Below are 23,760 nucleotides of genomic sequence, written 5' to 3'. Positions count from 1 at the left end.
ATTATAACTACAATCCAAAAAAACAGGGGAAGCCTGGCTTCCCTTGGCCTCCAGGAGAAAACGCCACTGAGTTCAAGGGATAATTCTCACCCACCTCTTGCTCTGCACTTGTATGTGCCAGTTGAGATGGTTCTTCCACCAGCTCAACTCTGTCCCTCATCATGAACGCAGGAGGCTGGCTGTATATCTGAACTCGCGCCCTCATCATTCTCTTCATCATCTTGCACTTGTTCTAAGCTGCTGATGATAGTGCTTGTAGCAGCGCTGCTGCCAAAAAGGTCTGTCAATTTGCGACATTGATATGCTTCACCTGCGAGTGACTTCACCTTTTTCTCTCTTGCCTTCTCGGCCCCACCTTTTTATTTTTGTTTTCTTTGATTTGTATCCATGTTTTTTCATTCTCCCTGTCTGCCGCGGCGTCTAATCCCTTCGCTTCGTGTGGCCGGTCTTTTTTCTTCTTCGTGTGTGATTATTTGACAGATAAGAACCACACAACTGCATTAGCGGCCGCTGTCGCCCTCTGTCGGCCGTCAGTGCAATTTAAATGATGACGTTAAACAATTTTTTTTTTAAAGGGCCGGCCGGCCGTCAACGGACCTTGACGACCGGCCGTTCTGTGGTTCTCCAGATCCTACAGATGGCCAGTCCGCCCCTGACTGGTGGCACGTATGGGGCGGGCCATTCTGCACATGCGTTAAATGCGTTAAATATTTTAACGCAATTAATTCAAAAAATTAATTACCGCCGTTAACGCGATAATTTTGACAGCACTAATAAAAACACAAAGTGCCAATGCTGAGATCTAACCCATAACCTTCTGGTGGAAACAAACGCACTCCCTCGCAGCCACAGTCGCACAGTTATTAATTACAAATAGTTATTAATTGTCATTTTATTGTTTGTTAGCAGCGATATATAAACATTCCAAAACCTTTAGCCACCATTGTTCTAATTTAGAATTATTCGATGCCATGACAACCGGAACATTCCAAACTAAGATTCCATTTGGAATGTGATGTAACAAAGCCGTGGAATGTTCAGGAGAAAGAAGCTTCCTGCTGGACCTGGACTCTGTCTTCAGTCGGGTTAACACAACCAGGAGAAACTTCAACTTTGTTAATCTCAACAAAACTTTCAAACACGATTAGTAACATGAGTGACAACATGGTGAGTTGATCAAATCTGGTAGTAAATACATAAAAAGAATAGTTTTCTTACAAAGAAATTCGATTTTATGTTAAAATATATTCTTATAATCCCATTGTATCACATTAAGTGTTCAGTAAAGTGCTTATATTTACCAATAAGTTGATATATTTCACTAACAAGAAGATTTAACAACTTCTACTTCATCTTGCACCTTATTTTAGGTTTTTTAATTCATCAAATTCAGTTTAGTCTTATCAAAAAAAGCAGCTAAATGTAATTTGAATGTTGTTTTTGTTAACAAAGACGTTAAAAACAAACAAAAAAATAGCAGGAGCAAGTAAAGAAACATCCGAATTGTCAATGAGTCCCACTTTTTTGGCATTGACTGTACATTAGAGCGCTTGTTTTTTAGTAATATGTTAATATATTTCACTAACAAGATGAGTTAACAACTTCCAATCCATCTTGAATCCCAGTTAAGGCTTATAAATGAACAAATAATGTGTTTATTCTTATCAAAAAAGCAGTAAAATGTCATTTTGAGATGTTCAAACTAGTAGAAAAATAGCTCAAGCACGAATTGAATCGTCCAAATTGTGAAATCAGCCAACATTTGTATTGACTTTTTGATATATTTTAGTTTTGTATAGTTCAGAAAGACTTTTTTGATGAGACAAAATGTGACTTCATGTGTTAATCACTTTCTTCTTCCTCCTGTAGTCTTATCGAGACCCCAACTCAACTCCGTCACCTGACGCAGAGACGAACACCTCCTCCACCTCCTCCTCCTCATCCTCATGCTGCTTTCCTTCAGGGGGAGTGTGCAAACCCATGGGTGTCCTCTCCTCCCCCTCCTCCCAATACCTGATCCAGTCCTTTTTGGGGGAGGGCACCTTTGGGAAAGTAGTAAAGTGCTTAAAGATGGCCACCAACAGGACGGTGGCTGTGAAGATCGCGAAGGGAAAGGACCTAACACCAGAGGCAAAGAATGAGGTAGGGAACAACTCTGATCACATCTATGGTTTCCCCAATTCCCATTTCTTTACTTATTAATAGATGTATTATAAGTTATAACCACCGTATAACATGCAGTAAGATGTCTGACTCATCGCTTCGTACAAACAAATTGATTTGGTTGTGATCAGCCATCCAGTTAGCCTTCTGCATTATATCATCAACCTACTGGGAAGTAAAGAGCAGAAACATTCAAAATACATCTTATTCTTGGGAATAATATATGTGGAAGATTATTATTTAATACTTTAACACAACTAAAAGTGAAATAAATACTAATTGAACTTCAAAATCCTGGAGATAATGTGCTTTTTGGGGTATTTCTGTAGATAAAACCCCAAATATCCTGCTAAAAAACACCAGAAAACATCAAGAAATAAAGATTGTCACTTATTCCTAGTTATTAGAGTTGCAATAATTAACTATATAACTTGTAAAAGCAATGTATAAAATGGGCATGACAATTGGAAATCAAGTTAATATACTTAAAGAAGAATGGATAAAATGGGTGAGGTGTAAACACAAAACCTTACTAATGACCTTCTAGGTAGACATACTGATGTCTACTTCTTATGTTATTAATACTTCAAATGGACGTCCATCATCATTTTAACTGTATTTCATCCAGCCCTGTGAAGATATATTTTCTCAACATGCAATCGTTTGTTCCCCAGATAGAGATAATGGAAGAGCTCAGAGCGTTTGACTCCGACAGGTTTAACTTTGTGACGTTCAACGATGTGTTTGTGTACGGCGAACACGTCTGTCTGGAGTTGGAGATCCTGGACATGAGTCTGTTTGAGTTCCTCTATCAGAAGCCTCACCGCTCGCTGGAGCTGGACGAAATCCGCCCCATCCTGTACCAGGTACGCTAGATGCTCCACAGACACATAGAAAAACAACTGAACATTTCCACAGAACTGATAAGAAATATCCTGCCTGAAAGAATTAAGCAACATTTTTGCAACTGATTATACAAAATGGTGGGTGTAGCAATACTTAAAAACTTTAATTTATTATGTAGAAGGGATACACACGCACACAATTATGCAAACACTTTATATTAGTCGTGGTAGCTTAAACAATATCTTTAAGAAACATTTAATTTCAGTTTCTTTCCAGGAGTTAGATCAATACCACGCTCAAATGTGTGTTTATTATCCAGTAGCTTAGCTTAGCATAAAGACTTATTCGCGATCTTATATTTCAGGTTTCCGTAACGCTGCAGCTGCTCCAGAGTCTGGGAGTCGTGCACACGGACCTGAAGCCGGAGAACATCATGCTGCTGGACCACGGGAAGCAGCCGTGGAGAATCAAGGTCATCGACTTCGGCGTGGCGTGTCACGTCGCTAAGTCTGAGCTGGGCGACTACATGCAGACACGACATTACAGGTGAGAAACCGGCAGCGGGTGGAGAAGATTTACAGGTCACCTATTATGCAAAATAATCCACTTCTTCATGTCTCTTCTACATCAACATGTGTCCCCTCTTCTCCATGTCTCTTCTACATCAACATGTGTCCCCTCTTCTTCATGTCTCTTCTACATCAACATGTGTCCCCTCTTCTTCATGTCTCTTCTACATCAACATGTGTCCCCTCTTCTTCATGTCTCTTCTACATCAACATGTGTCCCCTCTTCTTCATGTCTCTTCTACATCAACATGTGTCCCCTCTTCTTCATGTCTCTTCTACATCAACATGTGTCCCCTCTTCTTCATGTCTCTTCTACATCAACATGTGTCCCCTCTTCTTCATGTCTCTTCTACATCAACATGTGTCCCCTCTTCTTCATGTCTCTTCTACATCAACATGTGTCCCCTCTTCTTCATGTCTCTTCTACATCAACATGTGTCCCCTCTTCTTCATGTCTCTTCTACATCAACATGTGTCCCCTCTTCTTCATGTATCTTCTACATCAACATGTGTCCCCTCTTCTTCATGTCTCTTCTACATCACCATGTGTCCCCTCTTCTTCATGTATCTTCTACATCAACATGTGTCCCCTCTTCTTCATGTCTCTTCTACATCACCATGTGTCCCCTCTGTGTAAAGAGACTCTGAAAGTTTCAGGAACAAAGATTCTCTCTCTTTTTGATCCATTTCTATAAAAACCTGTCTGAAAATGAGCTGATCAGATTTTGGCCACTTTGTGATGTCATAACGATGTTTTGGCTTGAGTAACCATTAGCCAATCACCAACCAAGGTAACCCCCCCCCTTATCACCTGAATCTCCTCCTAGAGCACCATTGAGTTCTTTGTAACCAAATGTCTCTCAGAGGGGCGTGGGGAGGGGCTCCTTATTTTCATCTAAAGTCACAGACAGAGAATCAGCACTTTTGAAACAGGGCTGAAACAGAGGGGATTATGGGTAATGCTGCAATGATCTGTTTGGTGTTCCAGCCAATCAGGGACAGGCTCTGTATATATCTGAGACCTGTGATATATTGATGAAAAACTGTACAATAGGGGACCTTTTAATATTTAAGAAGTTAAATAGCAAACTAAATTGTGAAATTACTCAAAACTAAAACGATATATGTTTATTTGTCTTTTCTAAGGTCTCCGGAGATTATCCTAGGATTCCCCATAACGTCAGCCATCGACATGTGGTCTCTGGGCTGCATCGCCGCGGAGCTGTTCACGGGCGCTGTGCTGTACCCTGGAGACACCGAGCACGAAATGGTGGGTGTAACAATACTGTGAAGCTTATATTTATTATGTAGAAGGGATAAACAGTAGGATACACACCTTATATTAGTCGTGGTGGCTCAAACAGTGTCTTTAAGAAACATTTATTTCACTTTCTTTCCAGGAGTTAGATCAATACCACGCTCAAATGTATGTGTTTATTATCCAGTAGCTTAGCTTAGCATAAAGACTGACCGCAGCTACAAACCGCTAGCCTTGCTCTCTCACTAACAAACACTTTTTACTTAAAATCCTCCACCTTTTATGTTGGAGTCCAAATCAGTGTTGATAGTAAATGTAGTTAATTGAGAAACACTTTGCTCATTTGCTATTTCCGCGGTTACAAATGTAGTTAGTTTGCGATACAAGCTAATAGAACAAGGCATTCAGAGAGCATGACCTGACTAACGAGAGAAATCCAAGCCTAAATAGTTTGTAGTTCTTCCCTGCATCGTACTACATCAATGCCACATCAAAATGGCGGTGCATGAAGAACAGACTCTGTAGCTGAGGGTTCAAATGTCTTAATCTTTATTATAGCACGCACTGAGGCACTTTGATGCACAGAATGTAAAAGCAACTATCCGTGGTTTTATAGTGTAACTTTTTTTTGCAAGATCCAGGCTGTTTCCCTACTTATGCTAAGCTAAGCTAATCACTTTCTGGTTATAGAAATATACTTTATGCGCAGACATCAGAGACGTATCGATCTGTGCCCTCTGTGCAAGAGAGCAAATGTGTGTATTTCACCATAAAATGCAAAACAAAACGGTGGGAAACCCCAAAAAAGCAAAGTAGGGCCTCTTTAAAAAGGGAGATACTGTAACTGCGTAAAACGTTGGCTTTTTGTAAACTTTTCTGAAGCACTTCTATGATATTTGTAGTGAAACTATTAAAGAAAATATTGATGCAAGTGTACGGAAGAGGATTAGGGCCACATACATTTTTTTTTTGTGAGGATTTGAAAAAAAAAAATCTTTTTTTTGGGAGAAAAAAAATTCTGACTTTTTTCTCAGAATTCTGAGAAAAAAGTCAGAATTCTGAGTTTTTTCTCAGAACAACTTTTTTTTTTTTAAATCCTCCCAAAAATCATGTAGCCCTAATCCTCTTCCGTACAAATGTAACTGACTTTTTCTTTTGTGTTTTGTCAACAGCTGCGACATATAGTGCAGACTCAGGGTCATCCTCCGGCTCGTCTCATGTACAGAGGCGTCAAAACGCGTTGGTTTTTCCATTATAGAAAGAAGGACAGGAGACGTCGTTGGAGATTGAAGGTACCAGCACTGAGTTGCTTTTAAACTAAAATATCTTACTGTTTTTAATTTCCTTTTGAGACAGGTTACCTAATCCTATATCATTTATCTTTAGAACGTTCAGCAGTCTGGAGAAACCAACACAAGCGCCGGACAATTCAACTCGCTGAATGATATAATAATGGTAAGAAATACTATTTGAAAACGAGCTGAGAACATCTGCCGTAAATCTGTTTCCATGATCCACCGAGATGAATAGAGGTTTAACTATAATGTTCCTGGTTTGTTCTGATTCAGTTAAAACCCCCCCGCCACCTGTTGGACGAAGACACCGCGGCAGAAACTGAAGACCGGCAGGAGTTCCTGGATCTGCTGAAGAAGACGCTTCACCTGGACATCGATCGGAGGATTTCCCCCAGCGAGCTTCTTCAGCATCCCTTCATCACCTTGAACCACCTCGCTCAAAACCACCAGAACAGCTTCTAGTGAGTCCTCATTACAACTGTTTTAACATATCTGCAACAAGATAGAGAGGCCGCATCACGCTGACTGGGTCTAATGCATTATCTTATTATTTACTTTTGATTCTGATGCGATTTAAAAGACTTGATTGTCGTCTGCACAATAGTAAAAGTGTAGTTCTGAGAACTAAAATCCTAAATCCAAGGCTTCTTTGACACTGCAACAAACTGAAGACGTAAAGATAATGTAAAAATAGTGCAAGAGAGATGTGCAAGTGACACAATAGTTCAGAAATAACTGAAATACATGCAAAAAAGACTAACTATCAGTACTGTAAAGGGTTCCTGATTCGGAACGTTGGTTTTAACAATGTTTTTTCTTCGTCTTTTCAGCGTGAAATCCAGCTGTGAAAAGATGGAGGTCTGCCTGGATCAGAGTGAGGGCTTTGACGGGGGTCAGATGAACCTGTCGCCCTCCATCAGCGGAGCAGAGGGCCCCCCCGCCTGGTTCAGGACCCAAGAACACCCCCTCATCCTGGGCATCTCGTCCCAGGTATCGGACAGCCTCTCCATAAACGATGAAGAGAGTCAACAACAACAACAACCCCCTCCTCAATCGCCTGTTGCTGTAAAGCCTGTGTCGCCGCCACTGCAGGTTAGCACTGCGGCTCCACCCTGCCAACAAGAGAGAACCGGGAGGAAGGCGCTGAGGAAATCATCGAGGAGAAAACCCCGCGGTGACGACAGGTAAGTGTTGTAGGACAGAAGATCTTTATGTACACACACAGGTCCATTTTAGGACATTTCTTCTATTACATGTCTTCGATCAGTGTAGTAGAGAAAACGTGCAAATTACACACAGAAGTGTTTCATTTACTTCATATAAATGCATTTGTTTGTATATTTACACATCTTGTAATACAACAAATATTGTTTCCTGCAGTGTCTTGCAAAACGTCTGTACATACATTTTTACTTTACACATCTTTAAAAGCCATTTTCTAGAAAGTTTTTACAGATGTTTGTGTAGTTTATTGATCAAAAATGTGATTTATTGTATGGCTTTAGAGAGTGTGTTCTGATTTATGTAGTGATACTAATGGATATTCCTTTAGTTAAACCTTTGAATTTAATATGTCAATGTTTTGGTTTTACTTAATAATGAAAGATTTGTGTTCAAGAAAATGTAAACAAACTAACTCATTTGAAAGGATATAATGCCTTGTTTGCATATCTTAACACAACATTTCTAAATATTGTTTAAAGAAAAGAATTAACGCAATAATTATTTTTGTTATATTATGATATTTGCAGTTATAATTGGAGATATTAAAACCCGTTTTTTTGTCAATGCAGCAACCCGGAGAGAGACAGACCATCGAGCGAGAGCAGGAACACAGAAATCATCCAGACACCAAAAAGTAGGCAACTGTTCATAAATAATAGTGAGTATTTTATACTTACACACAGCTGTTGCAACAGATATCTTAAATCTGAAACTAAGAGGGGATGTTTCACAGGAGGATGAATCTAAGAATCTGGTGATTCATTTAATCAGTTTTTGATTGACCTTTGCTTTGTCCTTTTATCCAGAGCCTACGATCCGTGTGGCCGAAATAAAACCGGGGAGAAAGCGGACGTGGGACACTTTTGTAGCCTCTGGATTAAGGTAGGTGTTATTCTCTTGTCTGTACTGTTTTAGAACTCACTGTAAGAATTAATGAGGTAAAAATAAAAATGTCTTGCAGAAAGCGAGTCAAGGGCTCACCGGAGAGCAAGAAAATCAAAAGGGATGATTCTGAGGGCGAAAGAAAACGCGGGAGAAAGCGGACGTGGGATACTTTCTTAGCGTCCCACATCGAGTCAAAGTAGGTGTTATTATATTTGTCTTTACTGTTTGAAGCTCACTGTTACAATTAATGTGGTTAAAAACAAAAAAAAAATTTCTTTAAATGCAGAAAGCGAGTCAAGGATTCACCGGAGAGAAAGAAAAGGAAAAGGGATGATTCTGAGGCCGAAAGAAAACGCGGGAGAAAGCGGACGTGGGACACTTTTGTAGCCTCTGGATTAAGGTAGGTGTTATTCTCTTGTCTGTACTGTTTTAGAACTCACTGTAAGAATTAATGAGGTAAACATAAAAATGTCTTTAAAATGCAGAAAGCGAGTCAAGGGCTCACCGGAGACCAAGAAAATCAAAAGGGATGATTCTGAGGCCGAAAGAAAACGCGGGAGAAAGCGGACGTGGGATACTTTCTTAGCGTCCCACATCGAGTCAAAGTAGGTGTTATTATATTTGTCTTTACTGTTTGAAGCTCACTGTTACAATTAATGTGGTTAAAAACTAAAAAAAAACATTCTTTAAATGCAGAAAGCGAGTCAAGGATTCACCGGAGAGAAAGAAAAGGAAAAGGGATGATTCTGAGGCCGAAAGAAAACGCGGGAGAAAGCGGACGTGGGATACTTTCTTAGCGTCCCACATCGAGTCAAAGTAGGTGTTATATTATATTTGTCTGTACTGTTTGAATATAATAGAAACCTTTATCGTCATTATTCACTTACAAAAAAAAAAACCTTCTTAAAATGCAGAAAGCAAATCAATTCCTCACCGGAGAGGAAGAAAAGGAAGCTTGATGATTCTGAAGAAGCGGAAAGAAAACCCGGGAGAAAGCGCATGTGGGACACTTTCTTAGCGTCCCACATCGAGTCAAAGTAGGTGTTATTATATTTGTCTTTACTGTTTGAAGCTCACTGTTACAATTAATGTGGTTAAAAACTAAAACAAATATTCTTTAAATGCAGAAAGCGAGTCAAGGATTCACCGGAGAGAAATAAAAGGAAAAGGGATGATTCTGAGGCCGAAAGAAAACGCGGGAGAAAGCGGACGTGGGATACTTTCTTAGCGTCCCACATCGAGTCAAAGTAGGTGTTATTATATTTGTCTGTACTGTTTCAATAGAATAGAAACCTTTATCGTCATTTTACACTTACAAAAAAAAACCTTCTTAAAATGCAGAAAGCAAATCAATTCCTCACCGGAGAGGAAGAAAAGGAAGCTTGATGATTCTGAAGAAGCGGAAAGAAAACGCGGGAGAAAGCGGACGTGGGACACTTTCTTAGCGTCCCACATCGAGTCAAAGTAGGTGTTATTATATTTGTCTTTACTGTTTGAAGCTCACTGTTACAATTAATGTGGTTAAAAACAAAAAAAAAACATTCTTTAAATGCAGAAAGCGAGTCAAGGATTCACCGGAGAGAAAGAAAAGGAAAAGGGATGATTCTGAGGCCGAAAGAAAACGCGGGAGAAAGCGGACGTGGGATACTTTCTTAGCGTCCCACATCGAGTCAAAGTAGGTGTTATATTATATTTGTCTGTACTGTTTGAATATAATAGAAACCTTTATCGTCATTATTCACTTACAAAAAAAAACCTTCTTAAAATGCAGAAAGCAAATCAATTCCTCACCGGAGAGGAAGAAAAGGAAGCTTGATGATTCTGAAGAAGCGGAAAGAAAACCCGGGAGAAAGCAGATGTGGGACACTTTCTTAGCGTCCCACATCGAGTCAAAGTAGGTGTTATTATATTTGTCTTTACTGTTTGAAGCTCACTGTTACAATTAATGTGGTTAAAAACTAAAACAAATATTCTTTAAATGCAGAAAGCGAGTCAAGGATTCACCGGAGAGAAATAAAAGGAAAAGGGATGATTCTGAGGCCGAAAGAAAACGCGGGAGAAAGCGGACGTGGGATACTTTCTTAGCGTCCCACATCGAGTCAAAGTAGGTGTTATTATATTTGTCTGTACTGTTTCAATAGAATAGAAACCTTTATCGTCATTTTACACTTACAAAAAAAAACCTTCTTAAAATGCAGAAAGCAAATCAATTCCTCACCGGAGAGGAAGAAAAGGAAGCTTGATGATTCTGAAGAAGCGGAAAGAAAACGCGGGAGAAAGCGGACGTGGGACACTTTCTTAGCGTCCCACATCGAGTCAAAGTAGGTGTTATTATATTTGTCTTTACTGGTTGAAGCTCACTGTTACAATTAATGTGGTTAAAAACAAAAAAAAACATTCTTTAAATGCAGAAAGCGAGTCAAGGATTCACCGGAGAGAAAGAAAAGGAAAAGGGATGATTCTGAGGCCGAAAGAAAACGCGGGAGAAAGCGGACGTGGGACACTTTTGTAGCCTCTGGATTAAGGTAGGTGTTATTCTCTTGTCTGTACTGTTTTAGAACTCACTGTAAGAATTAATGAGGTAAAAATAAAAATGTCTTTAAAATGCAGAAAGCAAATCAATTCCTCACCGGAGAGGAAGAAAAGGAAGCTTGATGATTCTGAAGAAGCGGAAAGAAAACCCGGGAGAAAGCGGACGTGGGACACTTTCTTAGCGTCCCACATCGAGTCAAAGTAGGTGTTAAGTTATCAGTTTGTAACGATTTACTCAAATCACTGTTAAAAGTCAAGAGATTCAAACAAGTTTCTTCCGTGCAGAAATGAACGCAGCGGCTCTCCGGAGAGGAAGAAGAGGAAGACGAGCCTGGAAGAGGAGGAGACAAACACACGTAAGCTCATCTTTGAGATGTATTCAATTGATTAACCTTGTCCTGTTTCAGAGGTGGGAAAAGTATTCAGATTCTTTACTTGAGTAAAAGTACTAATACTACACTTTAGATGTACTACATTTCAAGTAAAAGTACCGCATCGAGAATCGTCCCCAAGTAGAATTTAAGTACGATTAGGAAAATGTACTTAAGGTGTTAGGAGTAAATGAACTCATTGCAGAACATAATTACATTACATGTCACGCTTTTATCCAAAGCGACTTACATACTCGATACTGAGGGCAATCCCCACAGGAGCAATTTGGGGTGAAGTGTCTCAGGGACACAACGACATGCTGACTGCAGTGGGACTTGAACCTGTGCCCCCTGATCCGAACACCAACACACTAGGCCACTGCGCCACAGCCTCCCTATAATGTGAAATATTTGTTTAATATTTTAAAGCAAAAGCAGCAAACTTTCCCATTTAAGAAGCTGGGACTGTGAAGTTAAATTGCTGCCAATAAATGTTCAGTTCACCAGCCTTGAGTTACTTAAATATATTCGATACCAAATAATCATATTTTATAAGTTTTTCCTAAGTATTGCAAAATCGTAATTTTTAAAAGTATCTAGTAAGTCAATTTGTCAAATAAAATAAATGCCGATGAGTAAAAAGTATAATACTTGCTTCCAAAATACAGTAGAGTAGAAGTATAAAGTTGTACAACATGAAGTACCTTAATGTACTTAGTTACTTTCCTTTACTGTCCTGTATACATTACAAATCAGTAATTTGTCTGGAGGTTTTTAAAACTTTTAAACGTTTTTATCCCACAGAAGGCTCGTCTGTGAGCACCAGGAAGAGAAAGCGACGCCCTGGGGATCCTCCAGAGGGGGAGGAGGAGCCCAGGTGTGTCAAGAGAGGGAGATATTAAAGGGGGAGAGCGCCAAGTCCGATGGGGTTGAGCGCCAAAACTAAGGGGGGGAGGGCTGAAATTACAAGAGCGCTGAAACTACGGGGGAGAGAGCTGAAACCACGGGGAGAGCGCCGAAACTACGAGGGAGAGAGTTGAAACTACGGGGGAGAGCGCCGAAACTACGGAGGAGAGCACTGAAACTACGGGGGAGAGCACTGAAACTACAAGGGAGAGGGCTCCAAAACTACGGGGGAGAGCACTGAAACTACGGGGGAGAGCACTGAAACTACAAAGGAGAGGGCTCCAAAACTACGGGGGAGAGCACTGAAACTACGGGGTAGAGCACTGAAACTACAAGGGAGAGGGCTCCAAAACTACGGGGGAGAGCGCCGAAACTACGGGGGAGAGCTACAACGCCCGACAGGTAAGAGTGCAGAAAGAACGACGGGGGAGAGCGCAGACGACAATGGGTGAGTATTGATGTCAGCAATGGGAGAGCGCAGAAGAACGACGCGGGAGAGCGCCAAGTTCGATGGTGTTGAGCGCCAAAACTACGGGGGAGAGCCAAAACTACGGGGGAGAGCGCCGACACTAGAAGGAACGACGGGGAAGAACGCAGGCGGACATCTTTATATAAAATCTTAGTGTAAAAGTATAAATGTAAACAGCATGATTGTTAGCTGTATCCCAGGAGAGAGGAGGACACACTGGCTTCCTTTTAAAGAGCACTTCCTCTCTTCTTTAGGCCCATTAGACACTGATCGTTGCCTGGTTAAATCATTATTATGAGAGTTATTCCGCTTGAGGGAGGGTTTGTTGTCACTTGGGCTTAAAATGACTTATTTTTTCCACACTGGGCATTAATTAGCATTTCATCCCACCTGTACAAATAAGATAATTACATTTGAAAGTATTATTATTATTATTATTATGTATTATTGTGTGTTATTATGTATTATTATGATTGATAATTATGTGTTATGTATTATTATGTGTTATTATGTATTATTATGGTTGATAATTATGTGTTATGTATTATTATGATTGATAATTAGGTGTTATGTATTATTATGATTGATAATGATGTATTATTATGTGTTACTATTTATTATTGTGTATTATTATTATTATTGTCATTATTATTATTATATGTTATGTCTGTGATTCTACGTATTTCTCCTTATTATATGTTTATAACTTTATTGGATGTCTGTATATCTGTTTTCTATTTCTAAATAAATATATTAAATGTTATTTTAAGTCTGTCATTCTGTTTATTTCAAACTGTTGACGTATTTGTATGTATTTAATTGGACTTTAAATGTTTAAATAAATATATTACATTTTAATATTTGTTATGTCTTTCTATCTTTTGAATGTCGCATTTCACCGTGCTTTGCTGTTGCACTTACAGTTGTGTCCATTTCATTCTTATAAAATAGCATAATAATAACAATTAATTTAAAAACTAAGTATAGTATGGAGGTACAATAAAAGGTAATTCAATGAGAACCAAATGTGTGGACATCAAGACACACTTGATCAATTGTTTTACAATATGATGTTATATCCAAATCCACAATTCAGAGAAAAAATTGCAATTAAAAGCAAAAACATTTGTTTGAAAAACCAGGTTTTGCTTTGCTAATGTGAAGAGCATTATCTCATGTAAATTACAATATAATTGCATTTATATATTCTTTTTTAATTTACACAGTTACACAGAAGGGCTCTGCTGTGAAAAGCATTGTCAATGTTCTTTGTTGTCGTTTTAAAAGCTTTTAGTTGGATTTTTTAAAAGTGTGAATCAATTGTGTAACAGTCGCTTAGCAGAAACACAGACAGCATCAAACCACACTTATATATATTAGCTTATTAAGGCTAACACGCCTCAACTAATACCATTTCTGCATAGTTAGCTTTCTTCCTTTTTACTAGCTTTTCACTGGGCAGCTTTTAGTAAAGCTAGTTAGCCTTTTTTGACAACAGAAGCTGCTTACAAAGGTTGATGGAGTACTAAAACCACAACAATATAGTTAGTGTGCTTTACCGTTAGCTAAAAAAGGCGGGAAAAGCTCAGGTAGCTGCAGAGTTGTTCCTTGTTGTCCATTTTGGCGACATGAGTGACGATGTTGTACTATTGAATTAGGCTGAATACAAAAGTTGCTATTGAAGAAGCAGCTTTTGGAAAACTCTGTGGCACTCAATGAATCCAAGCCTAAATATATGACATATAAACAAGAGCTTATATATATTTTTGGCGTCTTGTATGCGGTGGTGGGAAAACCGGCGCTGAAAACAGAGAGAAAACCTGCTTTCATTAATGCCAACCTGACACAAGTAATCACTGTGTCTGCATTTGACTGATGTGTACAGCAGTGCTGGAATTGGGCCGGTACTCACCGGTACGCAGTACCGGCACTTCTGGTTCTGACCCATGGAGTACCGGCACTTCTTGCTCAGTACCGGCATGCTGGCGGTACTCCGGTACTCATGCACCGTGCCAGTACTCAACACTCTCCCGCCGTTCTTATTATACATCCATATATATATATACAGCCGCCCGGTACTCAGTAGATGCGTCATGAGGTGCCGAACGGACATTCTCATCGCTCTAACCGCTGGAGTTTCACAGCGGCTGTCAGCTGTTTACTCCTGTCATTCAAACAGAACGTGCTGGAGAGGGGGCGGGGCTTATCTTCTCCATGTAAATACTGTGGTGGAAACGACTATGTCAAAATTAACCTATTTGACCGTGATTTAATAGTAATACACGTTTCAAAATAATAATAATAATAATAATAATAATAATGCCGAAGTAACAACATACTGAAAACTGTTAGTAAAACCATGTTTTAATGCTTTACAATTGACATACCTAGATGCACGTGTGTTGTGTTTATGCAGTGCAACTCCCACCCAGTGGGTGGCTATGTAGAGTGATAGAACAGAGCAGGCACGCCCCCGAGAGAAGGAAAGCAAGTCACGTCACAAATTAGCATTTCTAAAATGTTAGCGTGGATTAATAAAAGTGCAAAAAGACAGCGGTTGTCGCCGGAAGAAACTTCAAATACAGAGAATGCTGTGCCTGTGTTGGAAATTGTGTCTGATGGGGAGCTTTCTTTGGTTGATCCTCCTGCTCCAAGTTCTAGTGCATTAGCATTAGCACTAGCTCCGCCGCCTCCTCCAGAGCCTCTAAAGTTAGCTGCTGCTGGCGCAACTGCCACCACCAACACCGGGCAAAGCGATGCACCTGACTGCTGGACAACGGACCAGGTGCAATATTTTTGCAAGACCAATGCATGGCTCCTTCTTAAAGATAAGAAGCTAGGATGTCGGATATGCAGAGATGTCAAATCTTTGGGAATACACACTGGACAAGGACTGAAACTGTCAACTGAATGGGGTGAGTGTGCAGTGTCTCATTTCGGTGTTGACAAGGGCAAACAACAAGCTAGCCTGAGAAAAAAAAATCAAAGAACATAAAGAATCACAAGCCCATGTAAAAGCTGCTGACATCCTTACATCTGCTTCACGTGAAACTATTCAACATCAAGTGCAGTCTATGCATAAATATGAATTAGACACCACTATCAGAGTTTTTCGAACGGCATATAAAATTGGCAAACATAGCCGGCCATTCACAGACATGCCAATTGATTTGAATGTACAGAAACTGAATGGGCTGAACGTGGGCAGGGTTTTGCACTCCAATAAAACCTGTGGCGAAATCATCGACCACATAGCTCATGAGCTGAAGAAAAAAATGGCAAAAGACATTACAGAAAACCAAAGAAAACTCTGTGTTTTGGTCGATGAATCTACCACTATTAGTGGTAAAACGGTGCTTGTTGTGTGTCTACGCTCAGCATTAGCTGATGCTGAGCCCGAAACGTTTTTTTGGGAGCTGATCGAGTTGGATGGAACAACGGCTGATGACATCACAAAGGCGTTAATGGAGTGTCTTGGAAGAGATTTTAACGAGGACTTTTTAGGTCAGTGTTTCGTTTCTTTTGCATGTGATGGGGCTTCAGTCATGCTAGGGAAGAGAACAGGCGTTGCTACCCAGTTGTGTAGTAAATTCCCAAGCCTGTTTGTGTGGCACTGCTCCAATCATCGTCTAGAGCTGGCAGTTGGGGATGTGGTCAAGGAGGTCTCAGGGCTCAATCATTTCCAGATCTTTTTTGACAAACTCTATTCCTTGTTCCATGCCTCCCCCAAAAATCAGAGGCAGTTAGCGCAGTGTGCGCAAGCAGTCGGACAGCGTCTCCTGGTGATAGGGCGTGTTTTGTCCATCCGCTGGGTGGCTTCAAGTTAAAGGAGCGTCAGAGCAGTCTGGGAAAACTACCGAGTGCTTCATGATCACTTCACAAATGCTGCAAACGACACGAGCAGGGATTCCAGAGACAGAGCAAAGTACAAGGGCCTGGATGATGTGCTCACATCTGCAACGTTTGTCAGCAATCTGGGACTGATGTACGATGCGCTCACAGAGCTCAGCGACCTCTCTCGGCAACTCCAAAAAAGAGAGATGACACTGCCTACAGCAGATAGGCTCTTAACTCGAGAAATACGAGTTTTTGAATCCATGGTCACCATGCCTGGCCCACACATGACTACAGTTCATACAGCTCTAGCTGAGAAGTCCTTCAAGGGTGTTGCCCTGCGTGAGAATGGCAGGCTTGTACAGATTCATGCAGGTCAGTTTTTCCGCAGTATGGTAGAGAATCTGAGACACAGAATGACTTCCACAACCTCCTCTCATGTCAGCACAAGAGAAATCCCATTACATGGCCGGGAGGCCCGGGACAATCAGCTAATCCAGGACATGAAAGTTATCCATCCTGGAAGTTGGCCTGAAGAGGAGTTAGACGTACAGTATGGGGACGTAGAGGTGCTACGTTTGTGCGAAGTGCTGAAAGTGGACAGAAGAGAGACTGTTCAGGGCTTTCGCGAATACAAGGAAACCAGGGCATCCCGTACACCTGCTGCCATGGAGCCTCTACTGAAAGCAGTCCGAACCATCGCTGTCTCCACTAGTGAGTGTGAGCGGGCATTCAGCTGCATGAACGATATCCTTACTGCAAAAAGGAATGCTCTCTCTGTCAGCCGACTGTCCAGCCTGGTTTTCATTAAATGTATTGGACCATCACTAGGACAGTTCAATCCGGAACAGTATGTGAGGTCCTGGCTGGCAAAGGGAAGGAGAAGTGCTGATGAAAGAGCCTGTCCAGCTCCAGCCCCTGATACTGATGTCCCCAAGGCCTTCTGGAGCCTTTTCTAACAATGTGAAGTATATTGCAAAGCAGCTCACCCAGTGAGAAGACTTTTGGCATAATGTGCCGATTTGTACAGATCCTGGAGATAGAAGGACTTCAGACCAACCAGGGAGTTATCTGATCAGCTTGGTGTTCAATGTAACTCTTTACCATGGCTCAGACTTTGTTACTTGCAGTTACAGTTTCTCATTTTAGATTGTGCAAATTTTGCATTTGTTTTTACATGTTCTTTGTTCATGCTCTTTATCATTTTTCTGAGTTGGAAAGTTAGATTGCATCATAGTTTACTTTATACATATTTGTATTCTTCAGTGGTGAAGTATATTGCAAAGCAGCTCAGCCATGTGAGAAGACTTTTGGCACTTTTTCCTTTTTCGTTTTCTGAGTTGGAAAGTTAGATTGCATTCAAAATGTACAGAAATACTTAATTTTGTTAAAGCTTTTTATAAAAAATGCTTCTGACCAGAGCTTTGTTTCCTTGTCATTAATGTTGAACACCACCAGAGGGGCTCTCACCTGAAAGGTCTCTGCTTCATGTGTCTTCAGCAGAAGATCTAGACTTTGATTGCTATATTTTCAGTTAATATTGACCTTACTGAGCTTTAGCCATATCCGCTGCCTATCATAAAAAATGTTAAGTACAGTGAACCTTTCTAAAATATACAGTAGTAAAGAGACAAACCCACCAGCATTATAGTAGCCAAATTCTTGTTTGTGGGCTGTATATATAAAATTGACTTGAAAAAGTTGCTGATTTTAGAGTACTGGCACCTTTTTCATTCCAATTCAAGCACTGGTGTACAGTACAAGACATCAACAAATATTAACATGCTCACAGCTTTATTTTTAACTGCTATTTTGAAAGAAAAGCCACCAATTGAGAAAAAGAAAGATGCCTTTGTGTGTAGTGTTTGAGAAACAAGGAATGCACGTGCAGTGTGTAACAGATTGTAGGTATTTATACTGTATTTTGGGTGGATAGAAATGGGAGGGGTTGATTATGAAGATGGTGGACAAACAGTTAATTTCTGCTCTGGTTAGCAAACACAGCCGGTTGCACTCTCTGAGCCCGAGAAACGACCAAAATAATAATGGGGAAAGGCTGGAGGAACAGAGGAATTATTAACCTGTTAAGCCCCGAGCCTGTTTTTCAGGTTTCAGGCGCGAAAATGACATGCCCAGAACAAATGACCATATCTTCACTTCTAAAAGGGGTAAATTCATAATATGTTTTCTCAAAGCAATGATAAACCTGTGAGTTGGATGTAGAAGAGTCAGAATCAATATATATATTTTAAATGTTAAAGTAAATTCAGATTGAACATAGTAAAAAAGTGTAAATAATAGTTTCCGTCCAAAGAAAAACATTACTTATAGAGAAAACCATCCTTGGATGATGGGTTAGTAGACTAAAAGCTTTAGGAATCCAAACTATAGCATATAATAAGTACCCTGTATCAAGATTGATGCAAAACAAGTGACATTTGACCTTTTTAGAGAGATTTAGCAAAAATAAATCACTTCTGGGGTCATTTGGGTGCATTTTCCATATGTCTGGCCCCCCTCGGTCGATTTTGGTGATTGACATCTCTTTTTAAACCGTCAGAGCCAATAGAATCGAGGGGAGGTTCCTAAATCCATCTAAACATTACCATTGGTGAATGAGAGTGATGCGCAGCCAGCATCCCCAAAACCGGAAGTTGTCACACTCTCATAGCTCTCATAGCAGCTGAAAACTACTCTTATGGACATAAATGTTATGATGGATTATCAATAATCATTTCAAAGTGACACAGAGACATTGGATTAACCGTCAGCAGCGTTTATATGCCATTGAACACAACTTCTGATCAGAAAACAGCAAAGGTAAGACGTATTTGCCGTTTTGGCCCCGTAAAGTGAAGTTGTGTGTTGTCTTTGCTGGCTTTCGCTGCCGCGAGTTTTGGTCACGCAGTGATGATACTTATACCATTGGTATCTGTGGAATATCAGCTTTCATATGATATCTAGTTTGTGCAGATCCGATGAAGTATACAATATTTCTACCGTGAGTTATGTGCTAAGTGCGTTAGCACTCTTTCGCTTAGAGCTAATTCATAGGCTCGGCGTTAGACTTGTGTTTTGTTTCGGTAAAAATGATTCGTATCGTCAGTTAGCTGAGTTTCTTCCCGTAAAGTGGGTATGACACATTAATAGGTTGTTAAATGTTAAGAAGCCCTGAGACACAGTTTCTTGAAACCCAATTGATAACCCGTTAAATAAGACTAAAAGCCCAAACCAAGCCATTCTTTACCGATGAAAAGTCAAATTGTCTGCTGTGAAACAAGACCTATTGTTACATCAGTCCAAGCTGCACTGCTTTTGCCTCATGCTACTGTAGGCATGCTGATATTAGCACCTGGCTACTGTTTAGCTCACTTTATAAGTAACATGCACATTTGTTGATTGTTCATGTTGTTTGATGAATACTATATTCATATAAAGTGCCCATTTTAACACGTAGTATTAAGACTTTGCAAGTGGAACATTGTGAAAAACACCAGTTTTACTCAGCTTACACATTTTGTTCAGCAAGATAATCTTTACAAATGAGTCATAAATATTGTATTTATTAACATTGTTAAGGGAAAGGGGACATTGCGGATAAAAAGGAAAAAAATTAATAAGCAGACTAACAGTAAATATAGACCGAAACACTCATCAATACAATTCCAATCCACTTTCAAGGAAAAACATATAAATTGCAGTATAGTTAAGTAAGTTAACATAAACAAGCAGTGAAACAACACTCTATGTCTGTCACACTGTCATGGTTTAAACTGGGCTCAGAGGATTTTGCATTAAGAAGAATAACTTTATAATTTGTGGAATTCATCTCCCATTTCTTAAATTGGAGCTGCACTTTGAGGACACAGTGTGGAGAGGAGGAATAACTACAACTGCCAGTAACTCTGCAAATGAACATATGGACATGTGAGAATTGTATTAAGATAAACAAAAATGAACCTTTCTAATAAACAAACATCTAATTTCCATATGTGCAGCAAACAAGCTCCAAGGTCAGATCCTGTTCTCGTGTTGCTACAGAGTGAGCTAATTAGACTTGATACAATTTAGTATGCACGTATAGAGATTTAGGTCATAAAATGACCCCAGGTCTGCTACACACATACAGACTGACTGTATTTTGTTGGTTTGAGTTGTTTGAACTGTGCGATATTGAATTCACACAGTGAGCAATTTGATTCATGCATGGATCACTCTGTTGTTGTGTGCTGTTTGGATGATATAAGAGGTTTTAATTGCTATTTTGTGCAGCTGCTAACATAAGCTGATAGCCTACACTATTTATGTTGTGTTCATGAGAAGGCTATATAGAGTGGTGCAGGAAAGAGTCCTAAAACCTAGAAAGGAGTTAGCATTTTAGCACTTCTGATTCCCTGGTCTTAAAGTCAACAGATTCACGTGTTTTTGGTTAGACGCCTGAAATGAAGGGTGCGTCTCACTTCGGTTATTTTTCATTTCCTCGCTCCTCGGGCTCCGTATCACCGGAAGTTGATTTGTCTGCGCCATCTTGAGTACCGTCCCAGTGGCCTTATTTTTGCCGGAGGATCGAGGAGTGATAACGGAGGAGCGATAATCGAGGAACTACCAGACCATCCTCTGGTGAAATCCTCAGACACTCGCCCCGCCCCCTTACTGTGTATCGCTCACTGATCGGATGATGCAGGCATGCACTGATCTGGCTGCTGTCAGACGATCAGCTGTGCGGAGTCATCACAAACGGACGTCGCTTCACGTGACGCTCCGGAGGAAACAACGTCCCATAGCTCTTAATACTAATTTCCCTGCTTCTCGTGGTTTCCTTGCAGGGACGTGCACAGGTACGGGCTAATGTTGCCCGGGCAACGGCCCGTTTGCCATTTTTGTCTGACCTGCCCCTCTGGAGAGAGTGAGAGGTTTTTTTTCTTTTCTGTTGTGGCCGAATAAACATGATAGGCCTAAGCCCACAATTAGTATAGTAGCGTCTCGCTGCGGGAAACACACCGGAAGTCACCTCTAGTGTCGGATTTTGGAAAATTGGTTTTGAGTTTTCTCATGGCAGTAGTATAGGGGACCAACCAGGGGACTTATCTTCCTCTTGACACCGTCGGTTATTTTCAAAAAAACACCTAAATATACTTGTTGTTGTGCTTCTGTCTTTCTGTGTCGTTTCATCTGTAAACTCCCTCACCGCTCGCTCTCTTTTCTTGATCGCCCTCTCACGGAGAACACTTCACTGTCCCGCTTCATTGTAGGATTTCTGCCATGTCTCTACTTCAGTTTGACCATCTCTGTTATTAAGTGATGGAATACTAGATCAATAAGTAATTAGATACATTACCCTTACTGCGCTCATAAAGAATGATAAGAATAAGAATAATGCGTATTGAACTGGTTTCATTAATGAAATTAAGTGAGAATTAAATGAGTTTATTTAAGATAATTAGTTAGAAGCCCTATTTTATCAGTATGTCTGCACATCAGTTACAATGGTCAAACTACATTAAAACAGAATTGTCCCCATTCTTTCTTTAATAGTTACTAACATTAGATATTTTTAATGAGATATGGACCACAAAACAAAAGATATCCCTGGTCTTCATTTAAAAAATCAAGTCACTGAATGCCTTAGCTTATTTTGTTATGAGATGATGATGTGAATTACTGTTCAAATTAGTTAATATAATAATCGTTTGGTTATTTTATGCATAGCCTAATGTTACATTTATGTGCTTAAGAATGCCTTCAAGAGGAGACTGAAGCAGAGAGAGAGATATCTGAAGGAGGCAGCTAAAAGGACTGCAACTTTGCAGAGCTGGATAAAAGGTGCCAGCAGGGCAGCTTCAGGTGAAGCACTGTGATTATGTCAAGCAACTACATTGGAGTACATAATAAAAAAAATCAGTGATAAATGCAAAGCCTGTATCTGTGCTGAGTGAAGTTCATGTTCTGTTGGGGGCTAACCCCAAGCCTCCAGTTCAGAGCACATTTGAGAGGCTGAATAACGAATTTAGCAGTTGGACATACAAGTCAACTGAGTGTCACTTGCAATGAGTGTTGTGTTTTTATTTCATTAACCTTTTACATTAACAACAAGTTCGCATTTTCAAAAGGTCTTATGTTTTTTTTCGGGAGGGGAGGCCCTTTTTCAGTTTAGAGCAATAGCCCCTCCAAATGTCTGTGCACGTCCCTGTTTCCTTGCGTCTCTCCATGCTTCCCTGGTGGGAGGGACTAGTCGCAGGGAAACGACGCAAGTGCGGGACGCAAGGAATCCATGTACCGAAGTGAGATGCACCTAAAGTCTGTGGTTATTACAAGCGTGTGAGATTATAGACATAAAGATCAGTAACTACTCCTCGTGAAAGTCTGAAGCTTCTAAGGAGCCCTTGTGATGCTGACTTGCGAGTCGTCGGCACTCTGTCCCCCCCCTCCCAGTGAGCTGTGGTGTTCCACAAGGAAGCATATTAGGTCCGTTTACAGGGTTTCCGCTAGGATTTTTTCTCGCCGGTCAAATGTCCGGGCAGAATTTATTTTACCGGACACATTTGAAAATTACCGGTCATATTTCAATAATAATAATAAGAGTTGTGTAGCAGAGTTTCCGTTAGCATGTAATTACCGGACTATGAGCAGATATGCTTCAGTTTAAAACTCAGTTCACGGGGCTCATTTTTATATTGCTTCAGTTTATAATCGTAACAGATCGAAAAATTCAGATTCATTTTTCAATAAATTATTCCACAAACAACAAACAACATAATTATTACATTCAAACAAACTACTTGTAGTAGATAACGTACATTATTCAAAAGTTTACATTAACTTTGAATAATAACACGGGAGAAACGGATGCTCTCTTTTCCCCTCTCCCTCCCTCTCTCTCTGACAGCCCGTCAGTTTCTCATGCAGCTCCTGCAGCTCGCTAAACAGAGGGCGGGGCTTCAGGTGATTATGCAGAGCTGCGTGTCTCGGTCAGACTCAGCAGCTGATCTGATCTCTCTCTCGGGTCCGGTTACACTTCACTCGCGTTTATGTCCATATCGATCAGATCCAGCTCTCCTGATCGGCCTTTATAGAGATCACCGATCAAACTATTAAGAGTGAATATCGGCCGATAATGACCGGCGGCCGATCTATCGGAGCCTCCCTAATTATTACCAGACATTTTGACCGGCAGGTTTTGAATTTACCGGTTTTTAATACATTTTACCAGCTAAAAACCGGTAATTACCGGCTAACGGAAACCCTGGTCCGTTACTGTTCCTAATTTATGTAAATGACATGTCATCAGCATGTGACTGCAACTTGTTCCTGTTCGCGGACGACTCAGCCCTGCTGGTCTCTGACATGAACAGGTTGCAGGTTGAAAAAACCCTCAGCTCCGAGCTCGGCAGAATCTGCACCTGGCTCG

At 40.4% G+C, this 23,760-nt stretch overlaps 1 protein-coding gene across 1 annotated transcript; it reads left to right on the top strand.

Moving 5' to 3' along the window:
• Positions 1-1,152: 1,152 nt before the first annotated feature.
• LOC117539617 (zinc finger CCCH domain-containing protein 13-like) lies at positions 1,153-13,376 on the top strand. The gene is made up of 26 exons (XM_034205854.1): positions 1,153-1,167; positions 1,870-2,142; positions 2,838-3,029; positions 3,374-3,555; positions 4,725-4,848; positions 6,009-6,128; positions 6,223-6,291; positions 6,405-6,592; positions 6,962-7,315; positions 7,925-7,989; positions 8,162-8,237; positions 8,317-8,436; positions 8,527-8,640; positions 8,726-8,845; positions 8,937-9,056; positions 9,155-9,277; positions 9,368-9,487; positions 9,582-9,704; positions 9,796-9,915; positions 10,012-10,134; positions 10,225-10,344; positions 10,439-10,561; positions 10,652-10,765; positions 10,851-10,973; positions 11,058-11,128; positions 11,948-13,376. Exons 1-26 carry the CDS (start codon positions 1,153-1,155, stop codon positions 12,043-12,045), a joined length of 3,390 nt encoding a protein of 1,129 aa, XP_034061745.1. The 3' UTR covers positions 12,046-13,376.
• Positions 13,377-23,760: the final 10,384 nt, after the last annotated feature.

This window comes from Gymnodraco acuticeps, unplaced genomic scaffold, assembly GCF_902827175.1.
Source record: "Gymnodraco acuticeps unplaced genomic scaffold, fGymAcu1.1, whole genome shotgun sequence".
NCBI lineage: Eukaryota > Metazoa > Chordata > Actinopteri > Perciformes > Bathydraconidae > Gymnodraco > Gymnodraco acuticeps.
This window is presented reverse-complemented; position numbering and strand designations above follow the sequence as displayed.